At 42.9% G+C, this 19,682-nt stretch overlaps 1 protein-coding gene across 1 annotated transcript in view; it reads left to right on the top strand.

Moving 5' to 3' along the window:
* The window catches only part of fhod3b (formin homology 2 domain containing 3b), a 130,562-nt gene that overhangs the window by 5,625 nt on the left and 105,255 nt on the right, over nucleotides 1-19,682 (top strand). The window contains exons 2-3 of the mRNA XM_029246040.1: nucleotides 6,411-6,517; nucleotides 15,754-15,818. Of these exons, the coding sequence (XP_029101873.1) occupies nucleotides 6,411-6,517; nucleotides 15,754-15,818 (172 nt within the window). The remainder of the gene's footprint in view (nucleotides 1-6,410; nucleotides 6,518-15,753; nucleotides 15,819-19,682) is intronic.

Raw genomic sequence — 19,682 nt, 5'->3', positions numbered from 1 at the left:
ACACTCTGCACTGGCTCTCCGCCTCACATTAAAGCGCTGTGTGGAGGGCCGGCGCTGCAGTTTTTGGTTCTCCTATGCAAGAAAAAATCCGGCATCCCTTCTGTCTCTAAAATAATAAAGGTAAACATGCATAAATATATGACAAATAAATATGTGACAGGTCCTGGAGTGTGTTTCTACTTGCTTGTATTGCTGTATTTATCTGTACCGTGGACAGACGGGAAAGCTTTTCACTGCACGTCGTACTAAGTACGGTTGTGTATGTGACAAATAAAATAAAACTTGAACTTGACAAGAAAATACTTCTGTTTCAGATAGATGCATACATATCTTGAGGAGAGGAAGGTAATGTTTGAACTTTCAGGTGAAATGTTTTTTCCGTGTAATTGTGTATCATAAAATGTATGCGAATAATATATATGCACAGAACACAAATTTATACTTTCATGACTGAAAAGTTATTTTCAACACAGGAGTTCCTTAAGGGAACAAGTAGGTATGTACTATTTACTACATAGGCCAACAATTTGTTTCATTGGACATGTTACCTGCAAAGTGGCAACATTTCAGTGACTAGGAGTGATGATGTAGCATACAGTACTGACCTAATATATGAGGCTACAGACCTTCAGTTTCATAATAAAACTGTTTCTATGTTATCAAGCAGTTTGGTGCCCTCAAACTTTGGTGGCTATAGGTGATTGCTGAGATTTGCCTGTAGGGTTTTCTGCATGTTGATTTCCCTAAAATATGAACAGTTTTATCAGGCAGCCCATTCATGTTCTCTGCGGGCTGTGGACTAAACTTGTCCTATCATGATAATTATCACACACACACACACACACACACACACACACACCGTCTGAACGCTTGTCCCATACGGGGTCGCGAGGAACCGGAGCCTACCCGGCAACACAGGGCGTAAGGCCGGAGGAGGAGGGGACACACCCAGGATGGGACACCAGTCCATCGCAAGGCACCCCAAGCGGGACTCGAACCCCAGACCCACCGGAGAGCAGGACCCGGTCCAACCCACTGCGCCACCGCACCCCCCCCGTGATAATTATATTGAATTAAAATATTAATAGCTTTATTTCTTTACCCTTAATGACTGAAGCAAAGATATGTCAGAGATATGTCTGACAAGTCATGATGTATGGATGAGTGACCCATTGTAAGTAGTGTATAGCAGTGTGAGTCACCTTGGTGAATAAGGTGTGTGGGCTGTTAACACTACATAGAGTTCATTGGAAGCCGCTTTGGAGAAAAGTGTCTGCTAAATAAGTGAATGTGAACGTGAAGTCATATTTTCACATGCCTGTATTCTCACTGCTTAGAGCAGGAAGACATAAATGACCAGAGAGGTATTGCGGTGAAAGGGTGAGGCCAGTCCTCAGTGTACAGTAGCGGTTTGGTCAATGTGCCACTGCCCAGGGGGTCACAGGTTCATATCCAGCTCTGCTACACGCTGACCGCTCTTCCTATAGCTCAAACCCCGCAATCCCGGACTGATCTATAACTGTCATCCCGAATGAGGCTCTGTGGTGGGTTCGTGTTTCTTGCTCTCTGCATCCTGCTCTGGATTGGCAGGCACTCTCAGGGAATGAAAGTCACTTCTGGGATGCTCGGTAATTACCAGTCCGCTCCACGACTTTGGTCCCTTTTTAACGTTTCCTTTTTTTTCCCTCCCTTTTTTTCCGGTCAAAAATGGCTGGTGTCTGAAGGAAATTTAATCCGAGGACTTTTCTGTCCTTCTCAAGGCCACAGTTGTGAGAAAGCTGAACTGACATGTCGACTTGTTTTTCTTTTCTTTTCTTTTTTTTTTTTTTGAGAGTCTTGCTGAGCCTCGTAGAGTTTGTAGTTCCGTACCGATTGCCGTGCGCCTGTGCAAGTCATTAAAGGCATCAATTTTCAGCAAGGAAACATAGCTGCAATGTTCTGACTCAGCATCTTCACAGTAAAATATTGATACCAGTCAGTGTGTGTCCGTGTGTGCGTGTGTGTGTGTGGCAGAGGGTTTTCTTCGGTGGGCATTCGCGAGTGGGCTCGGCTCAGGATGCTGACGTCTTAAGCGCGGGCTCAGAATAGACGCATGAGGCTGACATGTCTCCGAACCCGCTTGCACTTGCAGATAGCCGCTGGAAGAAAGGAAGACAAACTGGTGTCTGTTTCTCATTGAGTGCGCCACTGGCACTGCTGTTTTGCAAAGCGCCTGGTCGGCATCATGCAGGGAGCTCTGCTCGCAAGCCACACGTGACGTTAAAGCCCGGTAGTGTAACCATGGTCGCTATTCCCCCGAGCTCAGGGGTCCCGATAGGCTGCACCGCTTACTCGCCCCGTAATCCCATTTTAAGCTACCTTCTTGCATTCTCCAAAATTAAAATATGTTGGTCGACCTGAGAGCGATGGGTCAGAGCTGCGTAAGTGGACTGGGATTATCCCCCATGGTTCCAGTGTTGTTTTTTGCCAAGTTTTTCTTTTCTTTTTTTTTTTTGTTTTGGAGTTGGCTGCTCGCTGGGTTGAGGAGTATTAAAAACAATGTGTCGTGCAGAAAGGGGCCAACAGTGTTGTCATATCTGGTTCTTCGAAGCAGCTTGTCGGCAGCAAACTTTGGTAGCGCGAGTCAAAAAATAGACCCGTTTATGTTTTCGGAGCTGCTCGCAGTCCAGTGAATATGGTGCGCGGGAAGCGTGAGCAGCCCCACGGGTACGTAGCGTCCCCACGGGTGGAGAACATGACCACTCTCTCCGTCTTCCTGCTCGTGGCTTTGCCAAGTTCTGGTAGGTTGCTGCTGATGACTGATTTTGGTGGCTGTTGTGGCTGGGTTTTTTTTTATTGTGCTTTTCAAGCTTGTTTTTGCAGCTTGCCCATTCTCACTTCAGCAACCCAAGCGCCAGTTGGTACCCTTAAATTTAGTCCGACTATCTTTGGCATCGTGTCTGGATTTTCTGTCAGCGGAGGGATTGGTCTCATAATCGGCTGAGACGCTCGTCTTAAATAAGACCTGGCGCTGGCATGCGGTTCTTGCCTTTCCCATGCTTGGATTCTCAAGTCTGTTCGGTTCCTCATCGAGGAAGACTTGCCGGGGGGGTCTTGACTTTCCCCGCTGAACTGGCCCGCTAACTCACACCTACGAGTCTCTTTTTTTACTTTTTTATATTTATTTCTTAAATTGACAAACAGAACTGGGTCTTAAGTCTTCACTGAATCGGTGAACTGATAAAACACAAACACATGGATAGGTAATGCAGCACAAGTGCGGGCAGGTTCTGCATTTAGCAGGGATGATCATCGCATGGTTTATGTTTTATCACAAGACGTTTCAATAAGTCAACCAAATGTTTCAAAATTCTTACAATTATGTGGCATAGAAAAATGTTTTTTTTTTTCTAGTGGAGGTTAGGGTTAGTGGGGGGGGTTTGGTCTGTGCCTGCTCTCTGGTGGGTCTGGGGATTAAGTCCCGCTTGGGGTGCCTTTTGATGGACTGGCGTCCCGTCCCGGGTGTGTCCCCTCCCCCTCCAGCCCTGCACCCCGTGTTGCCAGGTTAGGCTCCAATTCGCCGTGACCCTGCTTGGGACAAGCGGTTTGTGTGTGTGTGTGTGGTATGTTAGTCACTTGAGTCCACCACATATTTGCAAATGAAGCTTGCCTAGGCCATAGCAGTAAGAAAAATTTTCTTGCCACATCTTTAAGAGCAATGAACATATAGTCCATACGTGTTTAATATTCTTCTCCCTTTGAATTACCTCGTCCTCTTTGTGTACCTGTTCTACAGATTTTTGAAATTTGCCGTGCAGAAGGTATTGCGCTTCCTTGCAATGACCCTGCCGTGTGACAAACACGCGAGGTTGGCCTGTATATGGTGTAGCGGAGCTGGGGCCAAATCCTGTTCTCGAACGTGAGCGCAGGGGTTAGAGACGTAGAATTTCTGTTGTTTAGTTCCTGTGTGGGGAGGAAATGACCTGAAAGCCCAGTGAGTGCTATTAAAGGTTGACTAATGTTTCATCTCAGCGTCCTGGAGTATTTCACTGCTGTTCGAGACAAATGAAGTGACCGCATGGATCAAAGTGCCGTGTCCCCGTAATGTCTTTGCCACTTAACAAGGTCTATTTCCCTCTTTTTTTAGCTTGCTCAACTCATTCTAAGGGTGGGCCTTTAACAGACGCCTGTTTGTGAGCAGAAGTGATCCAGGGTATTCATTTCAAAAATGGTTCTAAGAGGCCTCAGCTATCTTGTACTTTGTTTTTCATTACCATGGTAATCCTGTCTTGTGCAGAGTGCTGTTTAAAAAAGCGGATGTGAAATGAATTGTGTTTATTTTTTAAAGTTTCTCTAAATGTTCTGGACCCGTTGATTACCTTAGGACTAAAGGAAACCATAAGGAAAATAAATCAATGTTATGAAGACATACTTGACATACTTATTTGGTTGAAAACATGCTTAAAAACCAGATATGTTCTCTGAGGATGAGGTACATTTTTACCACTGCAAATGGATTCTTTGTGTTGTCTTTTCTATTGAAGTCCTTCAGCCTCGCTCGTGTGCTTGGATGCTTGGACATCCTGGACCTCTTCAGTCTTTACAGTATTTTAAACCCATAATATACAGTCGTCCACACATTTCTCAAACCTCTGCACTTTTGAGTGTCATCTTTTTGAGTATTGTAGGCTCGATACACAGTGTTGTGTGATTTCTGCTATAATGGAATCTGCAGCTGTGCATCCATTATAGATTCTGTATCATGTTTGTATTTTATGGACATTCACGTTTAATCATTTAGCAGATGCTTTTCTCCAAAGCAACATTCATCTCAGAGAACAATACAAAGAGTGCATTGCATAAACTGAAGGGCAGATTTGCATGCAGACACGTGATTCTAGAGTACAGTCAATTTGTCACATTTCACCATCTGAAACTATTATACATCACACAAGTAGCTGCATGAAGTCTTTTCCGCTATTAAACAAATTGCTATTTTTAAAAAAAAATCAACATAAACACACGTGTATCGTGCACTTACGAGATCAGGGGATAGGACAGGATTGCATACGGCAGTGGCACAAGGTGGCCGTGAGTCTGACCGTATGTTGCTCTCCAGTTTTGGGATGCAAAACAAATGTCTCTCTGTAAACACAGTGCTATTTAAAAATTCCGTGTTTGTTTTTAAAATTCCATGCACTCATGACACATGCTTGTTCAGTTGCTAAACAGCTACAAAAGGTTTAAAAAAAAAAAAAAAACTTCAAGAGGGTTAAAAGACGGAAGTTTAGTCCAGTACCTCCCCGAGGTTATCTCCTTTACTCCTGTTGCTCGGGAGTAAAACAGCTTATTTCAGTCACATCACGACAGGCCTTTCATCTCTGTTTACAGTGATGTGCACTGGTGTGCGCTGTGCTATGTCCTGCAATGGATAAAAGCGCCCACTGAATAAGTTTATAAATACAAATGATCAAACTCAAACACGTAAATGTCTGATGTGGACCGAGTTGCTCAATTCTCTGTGTCGGCGAAATTGAAGTGTGTTTTTCCTGTAAGCGTTATATGCAACCCAGATGAATATTGCAAGTATTGCAATATGGAGAGTGAATCGACTATCCCACCGCTGGTTTCTCTCCTTCTCCTTTGCCCTTCGATCACTTGTCTGTTATGGCCCAAATTGGGGCAGTGGTTGACTGGAACGGAATAAGGAGTGCTTGCTCCGGGAAGTATCTGGATGGATTTGAACATGCTCCCAGTTTACTCTCCCCTTCCACTTTCCCACAATTACCTTCGGTTTTAAACACCTATTTGTAAGGTCTTCTGATTTTGTTCCACTTTTTCCATCCATCTGTTCCTGTCTTCAATAGTCCAAGGATGCTGAGTTCACAACAGCGCAGTGCTTCAGTTAGCAGTGTCTGAACGGCGCCCCAGCCTGCTTGCGTAAAACACTTTGCACCCTTTTCAAAATGTAAGGGACAGTTCCTCCTTCCTATGGAAATTATGAGCGCTATGGAAAACACCTGCATAAAAGCTGTTATCCTCAGGGAAACAAAATCTTGATGATTTGATAATATTGTCTGAAATGAGCGCTTCGATGTCACCATGAAGGGGACGTTTTGTTCGTTGTTATGCTAGCTAATATTTATGGTAAGATTTTATTTGCCTAATGTCCAGATTAGTGTCCTTTTATGGCTGATATTAAGCCCACTGAGCAAATCACTGAATAATTCCACAATTTCAGGGTGTTGTTTCATGACAGTGGGCTAGAGCCATAGTGTGTGTGTGTGTGCGTGTGTGTCTGAGGAATGAAGAAAAAGTTTAAATTTTTCCAGTGAAGCGGTTCCGTTGAATAATTAAATTCACTGACTACATGCTTGGCCCAGGCTAACAAGCTAAGAGGGGGATGTGTCATGTGTTTCTCCTTTTGGCAGCTCGATGACTGCACCCTGCAGTTGTCTCACAGCGGGACCTACCTGGACCTGGAGTCCACTCTAGCAGAGCAGCGGGATGAGCTGGAGGGATTTCAGGAGGACGGCGGGTAAGTCCATGTGTTTCTGACCCCCCCCGTACAATCCCCACACGCACAGACACAAACACAAACACAAACACACAAACGCCACGTTGTTGATTATCACCTCTCTGACTTTGCCAGAAGGACAAATTGTCCAGGCAGATCTCTGAACTTGAGAATCAAAGACAGACTGAAAAAGCAAGAAGCCCATGATTCTGTGGACATCTCTTTTCGTGTGTTCCAATCTTGCGATGGAAGAGTTGAAGCTTACAGTAGCAGAGCTTTGGCTTGAATGTGCTTGCTCTGTGTGAGCAGTGCATATAACAGAAAGGGCAGATGGATTTTTTTCTGGAAAGCCATTTGAATGTTCAGATGACTGAATGAAAAGACTCAACGGTAAAAACAATCAGAACAATATTATCATTGTTTTAAGGAAAAAAGTTTTTGGAATACCTTGCCTCAGGATATGTATTAATTTCCTGCTTTAAAAGAACAACCTTTTCATATTCTCATCCCTTAATTTGATTCTGTTACAGTGATCAGGGTCATGGAGATGCCTGTTCTTGTTCAGGTTGAAGGACTTTCATAATGCCTTTGCCTGCCCTCTTGTTCCCCAGCTGTATGACATCACTCTCCATCAAGTGTCGATGTGGGATTTTTACTGTTAACAAGGGCCTTAAAATGCTTGAATGTCCAGAGGAACCCGTTCTCTACACAATGAACAACTTCTGAATGCGACCTTCAGGTCAAACACAACAGAGAAGCAGAGAAATCTGATACAACATTGATGTATACACCAGATATTGGTATCGGCAAACTTTAAGCCGCGCAAGGAAAGACAGAGAACATTATTTTATGTAATGGCCAGCTATGTCTGCCGACAGAAAGGAATAAAGGACCGGAATCAGATCGATGTCTTTTTAGTTTGAAGATGAAGACTGTACTTACTATTTAAATATTAAATGGTAAACCTCTTCATTATTGATCTGTGAATGTGGGTTAACATATTTAAAAGGTAGAGAAGTCATTTAAGAGTTTTTCAGGATTGTTTTAGCTTGCTACGGCAGCTAGTAGCATAGTGGTTAGAAGTGCTGCCTTTGGACCCAAAGCTTGTAGGCTTGAGCCCCACAACCAGCTGTAGTACTTTTGAGCAAGGTACTTTCCCTAAAAAAACTGCTCTAGTAAAAAAGTTAGCCAGCTCTATAAATGAGTGAAAAATTTTAAGTACCTTAACATTGTACGTTTGAAGAACAGTGTCAGCTAAATGAATAAATGTAAATGTCATGGATAGACAAAGTACTTTCTTGATCCAAGGGGGAAATTCACTAGAAGAATATACGCCACCCCTGATTCGACTGACACTACAGTTCAAGGAAAGCTTTTTATTCAGCTGTCACTCTGTCGGAACTACAATATTTAGCATTTCGTTATTTTCCTCCATTCCTGCATCCAGTGATTGTTATTCATAAGCCATGAACCATTCAACAAGGCAAGCTGAAGCTGGCTATTGTTACTAACACATATATCACACTAGATGATCTTCGTTTGATGGCAAGATTAAAGCTTTATTTATGCATGTGTAAGGTATTCACGTTATTAAAGTTGTTTCTGTGAATTTGTTATACTCTGTTAGTAGTTTGCCCACATTAGAATCTGCTCGAGCTGTAGTACCCTTCATAAAGGTACTAACCCTGATGTGCTCTAGTAAAAATCTGTCAATATATAATTGTAAGTAGGGGGGATGCGGTGGCGCAGCAGGTTTGGCCGGGTCCTGCTCTCTGGTGGGTCTGTGGTTTGAGTCCTGCTTGGGGTGCCCTCTGACGGACTGGGGTCCCGTCCTGGGTGTGTCCCCTCCCCTTCCTGCCTTGTGCCCTGTGTTGCCGGATTAGGCTCCGGTGCGCCGAAACCCCTCTCGGGGCATGCAGTTTTGGATACTGTGTGTGTGTGTAATTGTAAGTAGCTTATTGTAAATTGCTTTGGAGAAAAGCATCAGCTAGTTTGATCTATATTCCCATTAATTCAGTTAGGATTGTCACCATGGTAGGACGTATATACTGTATTTGGTTTTGTTACGGAAGATGCGTGACTGAAAGAAAATAGCCAGATTGCCACCAGTGAAGGACAAAAACCCTCTGACCTCAAGTGTGTATATTTGTCTTGTCTGATACAAGCCATGGCTCAGAATGTTGTACCACTTTTGGAAGTAATACATCCAAGTAAAGGCAGAAGTGCTGTTGTGCTGAATAATAAGCTCGTTTATAATAAAAGGTTAAATATTTTAATAAGCTATTGGAACGGATTTTTGTTGTGCGGGACCTCGTATGAGAAATAAACGTTAATAGAAATCATTTAGAGAGCTGAAGGGTCCTCTCAATTTGATCAGAATTACTTGTGTTATGACAGAAGGACGGCCAAGCGTTTGTCACTGAAGTCAAAATTTTGAGCGGTTACAGGAATGTTTGGTGTAGTGACCGAGGGTGAGTCTGGAGTGACGCCCGCTCGCTGACCTGCTCGTGGCAGCTGTCTTCGGCAGTGATTCAGCACCATCAAATCTGTTAGGAGTTGAGAAAGTAATGGAGCAATTACACTGGCTCTGCTCCGCCGGCGGTCTGGCGGGCCTGCCAGTCATCAACGTGCACTCAAACTGCCACAGAGGGCTTGTGATGTGCAACACAGCACATGCTGCATTCGCTCCCCAGCAATAAGGGAGATGGGCAGCATTGACAGGTTTGGATCAGGCTGTAGCCAGGAGTTTGGACGGCGTTGGTCTGGCTGTTCTGTGACCGTGCTGCTTTTTCATGTTGATTAAAAGAAAAGTTCACATCTGGCGTTCACACGTTTACACCTTGACATTGCTGTAACGCTGAAAAAAAAAAAAAAAAACACTTTTCCTTTCAAGCGTTTGAAATGCGGAAAGGCAGAGAATCTGTTTTTAATATGTTGGGTTTTTCAGTGCTTTCCATCAATCATGAAAAAACCGTTAAAAATCTGGATGCCTTTGCCATTTACACAGCTTTGCAATTAGAGAGAAAAAAAATCTATATCAACATTTTTCACTGTATTTGCACATCCATTTGTGTGGCTGTCTGCAGTATTTTGTGGGCTCTGTGCCCTCTCTGAGGCCGTTGTCCTGCGTGTGACATGAATCTGCACTCTGGTCTCCTACACGTCGCTGTCGTCCATGGCGACTCACGCTTACCGAGGTCGAGGCTCGGGACGCCCTCCTTTGCCAGAGCAAGAATGGCAGTTTGGGTCATTTTAGACGTGGAACACAATGCTGCTCCAGTGCTTTATTGTTTCCATTCACAGAGGTCAAATTTCTGCTCCTTTGCTTAGCACGAGAAAATATGCGAATGTAACTGGTGGATTTCTCATCGCATGAAAGCCATTCTGAAACATCTTTCCCACTGCAACTGGAGTTGTACACATCTTCCTGGAGACAGTGGAACTGTGTAACCCCCACCCCCACCTCCCCTTAGTTCAGGGAACGAGCGCCAAAGCTATTGCTGTGCCAACTGGCTTCGGTCGACTCTGAATGTTTGTTATTAAATCCATACATTGCCTGAAAGCACTGAGGAATGAGGGAGGTGAGCATTATGGGTAATAGCGGGGCAATTCTGCCTGGAGGGTTTTAATGATATGGATGTACCCGGGTTCACAGCCCCCAGAGGTTTCCACTGTTTTTTTACTAAGGCAATAAATGGTCCGATATGCTGACTAAGAGTTCCTGTTCCTTACCCCTCCTCCTGCTTTCTTTCATACGCTGTACTGTATTAAGGCAGTTATGTCACGTGATATTTCTGGTCACTGAGTGACCTTCATTTTTATGAAGGCATTGAAATAGTTCTTTTGGTTTTAATGATGACTCAGTTTTTTAAGGTTCGGATAGTGGTTATTAAATCCGTTTTAACATTCCTGCTTTAGTGAGAAATGGGGCTTGATTTCCCAGCGGTTCGCCATTTTAATTTGGGTTTTTGGGCTGGCGGTGGAAGGTTTCTCCTTCAATGCATTTTTCTTTTTTATGAGACGCAAATCATTAGGGAAAAATAATGGGAAATAGAGTGATTTGGCTATGAATACACGGATACTGTAACACTAACCTGCTTTTAGAAATAAACATATTAAGATATATATGTATCTGGATTGTTATAAGAAAAAAAATCACAATTCATTATGATCCAGTAAATAGTTCACCGTTGTGTTTAAAAAATTGTCGCTGTATAATATTAAACACTCAACGTGAGAAGCTTTGTTTGTTGTGGAGCTTGGAATCAACTTCACATGTTAATCGTTCCAACTTTTTGTATCTATTATGGTCCGAATTTTAATGTGATCAACAGGGGATTAACAAGAACAACAAACACGACTTCAAAAAAATAAACAAAAGGGAAACAGATGTTTCATTTTGTTTTAACATATTCCAGTGCTGTGGCACACTTTTTCAAGGTTATGCAGAGTATTCCACTAATCCGTGATGTGTGTTTTACGTATGTAAGTCAAGCTGTCCTGGGTTCGCTCTTCTACGCGGGACACTTTCTTGAACCAAGCCTTTATCTCGTAGGTCGGAACGTTCCATCCTGAGCTTTTTGTTGACTTATCCGTCTTGTTCTTGACAGTGGCTTATGCCAAATGGCGGCACTTGGGTCCCCAATATGGTGCTCCCCACATCGGTCACGTATTGTTGGCTTCAATACAGCTCGGAAGACCGGTGTCCACCGAGTCGTACAAATGTTAGTCACTTGGCTCAGCTACATCATGAATATCTCCATCACAGCTTCCCTCAGCTTCATTCAAGCAACCCGCTCAACGGTTTTTCCACAATGGTTAACACGGATTTGCCGGAATTGCGGGAAGTAGCGCAGTGGGGCTTTGTCACCTCAAGGGACGGACTCTGCGCTCAGCTGCGATTTTCTTGTGCGGCATAAAAACGCATGACGTCAACTGTGCGCTGCAGGGGCCGTTGGCCGCAAACAGGAGTCTGGTTTCGGCGCAAAAGGAAAATCCTTCAGCTCCGATGTGTGCATGTTTGTGCTGGTAATTCAATTCATCTGCCATCTGTATAAGTAGCCTAGAGAAGCCTATATGCAGCTGCCCTCCCGAGGCTCTTAAACAGGAGAGCTGTCCAATATAGCTGATGGTAATCTGGTTTCGAGGGTTAGCTGCTCTAAAAACTTTATTTGCTTAGCAGGTTTACTTGTCTGGTGTGACAAAGATAAGTTACAGCCATACATCCTATGTATGCTGCAAGCTACTTACTTACTTGGTTTTTACTGGACTTGATGTTTTCCTTACCCCACTTAAGGGTACATTAGAAGTATCCCCCGTGGCCCGTTAACCCAAAACCCTATTTTCAGCATCCTGTCCACCACCATATAGAGTACTGCTGCCTCCTCACAGAGGTATAGAATAACACATGCTTTAGAGCACCAGTCATGTCAAGTCTGGGTTAAATCCATCCCTCGCTCCCTTTTATATAAATAGTAGATGTGATGAAGTACGTTATCAGCATGTTTTTAAGTGATGGAAATGCTGTAAATAATCATTGCAATAATTAGCCATCTGCGGCAGTTTGTGTGGTGGTGAAGGACACAGAATTGTAGCTTCATGGTTTAAGTTCAGGGAAGGGGACCTGTTGTAGTATCCTTGAGAATACTACTTTACCTGATTGTTCTAGTAAAATACACAGCTTTATAAGTATGTGATATTGCTACCTTTGATATGTGTCAGTTAAGTGTATAAATATCAGTTAGATTTCATAAGTCAATTTTCATTGATTCTGAGACCTCTAGTGAATGTGACTTTGCTAGTGGGCCAAACAAAAATTCAAATTGTACATCAAGGTATAGACTTGTTTCAACAACACAGGGATGGGGGTTCCACCTTTCCCTTTTGTGGAAGTGTCAATATTAATGCTATTTCATTACATTTATTTATTTAGCAGACACCTTTCTCCGAAGCGCCTTCAAATGAACTGTATGTAGTGTTATCAGCCCACACACCTTATTCACCGTGGTGACTTACACTGCTGGATACACTACTTACAATGGGTCACTCACACACTATGGGGGAACCTGAACAGTATGTCTTTGGACTGTGGGAGGAAACCAGAGCACACAGAGAAAACCCACTCAGACATACTTGCAAACTCCACCCAGACTGAGCAGGGATCGAACCCACATCCTCTTGCACCACCCAGGTGCTGTGAGACAGCAGCACTACTCACTGCACCACTATGTTGCCATTAAAATGTGTGCTTGGACTAAAGGCTGCATAACTGACATTGCAATCACTGCGACTGTGTATTTCCCACCTTTCAGGCATTTTGACTACAGCTTTTGCAGAGAGGTGTTACTCTACCGCTGCCAAACTGGTTTACCAGGAACGGAATGTTCTTTAGCGTTCTCTCAGTCTGGGTTTCTACTCTGAGATACATACCATTGCATTCTGGATCTTCTCATCTACCAGTCAGTGATACTGCAGGTGTTGTGAGGTAGTGCTCTCACGGAGTGAGAATGCTACTGTGAGCTGTCTGCTTTGGAGTCTACGTACCATGAGCAATGCCGACCTTTGCCTATAACTCTTTTTGACTATGTCGTCTTCATGAGCTACATGAGGAACTCATCTCACTAGCAGTTACTCCAGCTTGAGCGTAGCTTTCTCAACCCCTTTGCTTGATTAAGTATACCTCACTTTGTTAGTCAGTAGTAGTTATTTAGTTACTTGGAACCGGATGCATTGTCTCAATCACAACGTAAATGCACATTTACGTTTTGCATTTAAGCATGTGGCAGAGCTTTTCTGCAAATGTGTGTCTCACAACAGACGCTGCTTAAATACAATTACTGAAGCACAGCTTGTTTGTTTGATAACACCATTTTCCATTTTACACATATTCCAGTGGGAATCTATAGAAGTGATACAGTAATAGGAAGGTACATTATGAATGTGTCAATTGCTCAGAAGGGAAATTGATCTGAATGAGACTTTTATCAAGTATTGAGAGTGAGCTCATTCTACCACATCATGGTCAAGATTGAGATCCAACAAGCTTTAGATTTTGGACCCCCAATGAGCAAGAAAGTGCCCATAAATGGACGTTCTTGGCATTTTTGCTGTGGAGTAGGGATTGATTCAGTTCTGTAGGTAACATGGTGATGGTAATTTGACTGTCTCTCTAGACCGTAAGCAGAGTCTTGAACTTGATGCTGACAGCTTTGGGAAGTCCCTGGAGAAACACAGGGAAAGGAGATACATGGAAATACTTTGGCAGGTTGCATACATAGCTTGGTAGCAGAGACCAGAAGACTGAACAAGAGGGCAGTGCAGTAAAAATCACCATAGCCTACAGCAGTATTTAGCCAGAGTGCAGTGTGAGGTACTGGCAGACTCAATAGAATGGATGAATTTTGAAGGACTGATTTTAACAAGAGTGAATAAAGATGGACTTACCCTTTCATGCCTACGAACACAAGTGGAGAACACGACGGAAGTGGAAGTCTTGTGGAAGTTTTCAATTTTTGCATGTGGTCACTATGAGCTGATGTTGACCTGATGGCACTTAACAACAAAAGTTACATGGGCAGCACATTTATCAAAAACCGCTTATATTTTATCCTGTTCATTCATTCGTATATCTTACTTGCCAGTTTACCCAGATGTATACCTGCCAAACCGTTCAAGCTGAAGCTGCAAGCTTTTGATCTCATAGTTCCTTAACCATTATGCTTCTGCACCTGTACCCATATCCCAAGTTCATCAGAGAAGCCATGTTCAGTTTTGCTTCAGGGGACAGATGCAGCCTATCTCTTTTCCTCTGTGAATCTCACAATGGTGCTCTGGTGGTCTCCCCACAGAGCCCATCCTCTACATTTCACTGTTGTTCAAGCCAGCCTTTTATAATTCCTTCATCATGATCTTGAGATTGCAGAACTTCTGCCCTGCGTTGTTCTAGCTTTCCTTCCCTTACCGTTCCTCACTCTCTCTCTTCCTGCCAGCTGTGCCACTAAAAGTACCTGTCTTAGCTTGCCTGTGACAGAACTGACGATCTTAAAGCACATAAGAGGCAGCGCTCTTAGATCCACACTGAGTAACAGCCTCTCAGATTGTTTTTGTCCTGGTCATTTTAAATCAGCACTGTTTATGATCATCCTTAAATGTAAGATGAAAACTGGGACTGCATGTAAACCTAAGAGTGACCAAGTCAGCTAGAGCTCACAATTACTGCAGTCGGAAAGTAACCTAGTGATCACAAGAAGGTCTTGTAACCTGACATTTTTCACACCCACAGCTCCCGTAATACCTTTGAGCAATGAACATACCCTTCATAGTTCCAGTAAAAATAGCCCACTGCATAAATAGGCAAAAATCCCCAAGTCCCTTTGGCTATAAGTGTCAGCTAAGTAACTAATAATAAGAAGAGCAGCACTGCAAACTCATTTGTGCCAGAAGTAGGTAGGCGGGATCTATATCTGACACGCAGGAGTCTTCAAAGGTGTGAATCACTAATACATTACTTTTTGGCATTCTAAATTGCTTAATATAAAATGTTTGTATGCATTTTTCTTTTTGTTAGGCTTGTCGTTTGGTTGCCTAGTGCACTTCAGAGCCATTATACTTCACTGTCCCAGCAGCTTCCAGAAGAGATGAGAACCTTGTGCCAGAATCTAGGGCCTGCCTCAACAGAGACTGCAGCTGATGGACTTTCCCTCCCTTAGTTTCCACTGTTGTTCATTAACAAGCTTGAAAAGTAAAAAACAGCAATTATTGTCTTAGTTTAATGCAAAAAACAGACTATCAGCTTTGAAAAGCTACACTGCACTATATCCCTTGTTTCTCAGATGCGTACCTATATATCTCTGATTCCCAGTGATTTAAGATCATCTCTTTAGTGGAGAAAAATATGTATTTTTGTTATTTGTGGGCTTAACTAAATAAACAAAACATAATTTTTCTGTAATGAATTTCACTTCTTAAGTCACTTTATTTCATGAATGTTGTTTAACTCTTGGGGGGTGCGGTGGCACGGTGGGTTTGCCCTGTGCCCACTCTTTGGTGGGTCTGGGGTTTGAGTCCTGCTTGGGGTGTCTTGCAACAGACTGGCGTCCCGTCCTGGGTGGGTCCCCACACCCCCGGTCTTGCGCCCTGCATTGCCGGATTAGGCTCTGGCTTGCCCTGACCCTGCTCAGGAAAAGTGGTTTCAGTCAGTGAGAGTGTGTGTGTGTGTGTGTGTGTGTGTATTTAACACTTTTGTATCTCTTTCACAGGAGAGGCAAGAAGCACAGCATAGTCCTTCGAACACAGCTGTCGGTCAGGGTTCACGCCTGCATTGGTGAGTTGTATTATGGTTTATTTCCTAGTGTCACAGCTGCAGATGCCGACAAAGTGTACTAAATTAGCAAATTATGAGGCAGACGGTGATGTCCTGGAAAAGAAGTAACCCCTGTTTACCCACTGTCTGTTTTACTAGGAAGTGTTCTGTACAGGGGGGTGCGGTGGTGCAGTGGGTTGGACCACAGTCCTGCTCTCGGGTGGGTCTGGGGTTCGAGTCCCGCTTGGGGTGCCTTGTGACGGACTGGCGTCCCGTCCTGGGTGTGTCCCCTCCCCCTCCGGCCTTACGCCCTGTGTTACCGGGTAGGCTCCGGTTCCCTGCGACCCCGTATGGGACAAGCGGTTCTGAAAATGTGTGTGTGTGTGTGTGTGTGTTCTGTACAGAGATGCAAATGCTGTGATGCTAAAAGACTGCAGCACACGCTCAGATATAAAACAACTGTAGTGCAGGTGACACACACAGCAGCTGGTTTATTACTTTGCTTGTGATGGATGTCAATGGGTTGAATAGATTTTTTTTTTTTTTCCTTTCTTCTCTGCTGTATCATTACGTTTAAGCTCTGCCAAGTTTCCATTGCCTCCACGTGCTCTGTAAATTAGAAGTAATTACTGTAAATATTCCAGAAGTCGGTAGGAATGCAGAGTTAACTGTCACATGCAATTTGCAATCCTTCATTTCTCTGGTTTTGTGAGTTTTTTTTTTTTCCATCTAATTTCTCACTGAACATATATAGAACCTTTAGCATGTGAGGTGTATTACTTGAATGGCAGAAGGCAGATCAAAAATCATTTCTTTCTTCCAGCACGCACACCCCAACACCTGCACCCCTATTGCTATATTCTAATTCACATACAGGTGCCAACACTACGTGTGCAAACAGGATAGTCTGCCTTGGAATCAAATTCTTCAATCATTTTTTGTGCTTGGTTTGGGTGGTACTGGGAAACTGGGTAACATTTTTCTGTGATGTTCCTGTTGAACATAGAAACATCTTGTTGTTAAGTTTGAAACAAACAAGTTGCTTAGTGAGATCTTATGATGAGAAAACAAACCTCAATTAGCTACGGAGTCACGGTAGTTTAGGTAATTATGATACCTGTGTACCCTATTATAGATGAACAAGCATCAATGGAAATATGACTTTATCTTATTGAACCCACTTATAAAGCGCCGTATTCCCAAGGGTTATAGCTGCACTACCTCCACCTCTTCTCTGGGTTTTCAAGACAAAGTTCATGTAAGCACACTTGATATGATAATTGCATTGTGAAAATGACTGAGTCAAGGATGTTAAGGTCTGTGCTGCACCATCCTCAGTCGTTCTTTTTTTTTGTTAATGCGGCCAGAACGTATGTCCATGGCCATCACTATATATTATAACTGTATTTATTATGTAGATAGTTATGAGTCATACCCAGAGATTCTGTTTACAGTAGGATTGTGCCAAGGCAAGGAAATTAAAATATAACTCCAAAATATGGTGCAGTGTGTCAATTTTTTTTTACGGTATGGAATACTGTAAGTACAAAAACAGAATGTTCTTCTATTTCATAGAGTTAAATAAAGTGTTTTCATTGAATGTAAAAATTCAACTAGAACTGCAACCACAATAAGCAACCAGATTAGTCTGAAGGTCAATATGACAAAAATGTCATTCATATTAAGCTATAGGTTTAAATTTAATATTGATGTATGAATGTATACTTTCCACATGTGTATGTTTTCTTGTCAAGATTTTATTTCATGTTACCACAGAATAAGTGACTTATTGGGATCATCAAACATTGCGTGAGAATATTGATTTTCACCAAAACCTTGAGCTTAGCATGCTGATTCAATATACAGTAGAAGTGTGGCTTTGAAGGCCTTTTTCCAGCTATAAATGAATACATTTAGTGGTTTTCCATTTATTGTGAAACTGCTTTCCATTACATCTCAATATCACTTGATCTGAGGATATGTGTACCATGACACAAAGCGTGCTGTTGCTTCAGTATTTACAGTATTTATTGAGTCATACATGACCACGGATTGATCACCGGTCTCTTAATCCCCCCTCTGTGCAGTAAAGGCTTTGGTGTGATTCATGCTAAAGGGGTGGTAGGACTGGACTCCTACCATCTCAGGTTTCTGAGGTCTTCTCCTTTGGTTGGTTCTTCAGGTTCTCATTGTTAGCCTTATTCGACTTATGAAAGAGCTACAAAAAATATGTAAACCACTGCATGAGTTACACAAACATATTAACAAATGTAGTTCAAAACATGGTCATATCTTGAGCATGGTTATGACTCATTTTCTATTCCCCCCCATCTTATAAATATTTGTGTCACTGGAAGTGAGAAAACATTTCCATTGGGTTTAAAGTTACACCATGTAGTACATTTTATACTGAGACATGAAACACCTCACAAAATCTAAGATCTTATAAATTATTCACTGACTCCAGTAACAAGTTTATTGCATTTTTTTGTCCAATTTACAAGACAGTAATTAAATGACAATTGTCTGTAGGTGGCTTTGATGTGTTAGACGGATGAAGTCAGCTGCAACCATTAAAATGTTTTACATTTTCATGCGCAGCCCTTAAATTAGAAAACAAGGTAATATGTTAGTTAAAACTTCTAGTTTATCACCTAGTGGAGGTACTTTCAGTGACTTTAGTTCGTCAACTCAGCAGAAATCTGTAAAAGGTATTTATATGGATTAATAATGGATTAATGTGCCCAAATGATCCTGGTTTAAAAGCAATGAGGGAAGTAGCTCTTTGGAAGAGGACTTGAACTGTTTCGTTAATGTGGGAAAAGATGAAATTTCGGATAAGTTTTATAGACCTTGTGCCTGCTGCAGAGAATCTCCTTTGCTAATAAGTATTGATTAATGGTGAAGATGAATGATGATGAAAACAATGATAACTTCCTCAGTGGTCCACATCCCCCCTGTATAGAGGCAAACTGTTTGATGACTGGTGTCTGATGGGTGAGGGTTTTGTGGAGCTGTGGACTCCTGGGGGTGACCCCTGGCCTGCTGTCCCTCTGGAGGGCTGCACTCTTTGGTCTTTCTATTTACTGTGGCTCAGCGGAAGCCATACATCAGGAAGTGGGCTGTTTTAGGGGGGCTTTTCTCCAGCACGGCAGCTTGATCTTTGGTGGTGTCGGGGGAGGGTAACGTGGTCTCATTCAGATTTTGTGAATATCTCTCTTTCTGTCTCTTTTTAGTGGGTGGATTACTAAAAAGTGACATTTCACCTCTTCATACGTGCTCTTTCCCCTGTGTTCTTGTGGTCCCTGGATCCGCCTACCCTGACCGTTTTGACATCTTTTCTCATGCATGCTCAACTCACTCAATGGCAGTGACAGAAGCACTGTTTCTGGACAACACCTCCCTTGCATGATTGAATGCTTGCCCACATGACCATGGGTGCTGTGGGGGGGGGGTTTTGATCTGGGTTTGAGGAGAGACAAAGTGATGGACCATCCCCCATGCACCCCCACCATACTGCCACAGCTCTGCTTTACTGTTCTTGGCAGCTTAGAGGAACCTAGGGAAACCCAGGGGACTGCAAAGAGATGAGCTCTTCTAAGTGGATGATGACCTGTTTAAGTTGACAGCCACCAGCTTCACTTCCCGGCTCCTGATGGAGTGAATCCGAGCAACTTGATTGGTCAGGGCCAACATTACCTCAGCCCCCTCATTCCAACCATTCTGTTATGAGACCACAGGACTGTGTATGGTATACTTGTGGTCTTTGTTGCTTATATAATTTTATTAATAACGGTAGGAACAAGGTGCACAAGCTCACAATGGTTTCTCTTTCGAAAACTGTATGTATTGGTTGAAAGTTTTTGAGCCAGTGGAAATACTTCA

The sequence above is a fragment of the Scleropages formosus genome, chromosome 18 (genome assembly GCF_900964775.1).
Source record: "Scleropages formosus chromosome 18, fSclFor1.1, whole genome shotgun sequence".
Classification (NCBI taxonomy): domain Eukaryota; kingdom Metazoa; phylum Chordata; class Actinopteri; order Osteoglossiformes; family Osteoglossidae; genus Scleropages; species Scleropages formosus.
The sequence above is the reverse complement of the archived record's forward strand: the minus strand, read 5'-3'. Positions and strand labels throughout refer to the sequence as shown.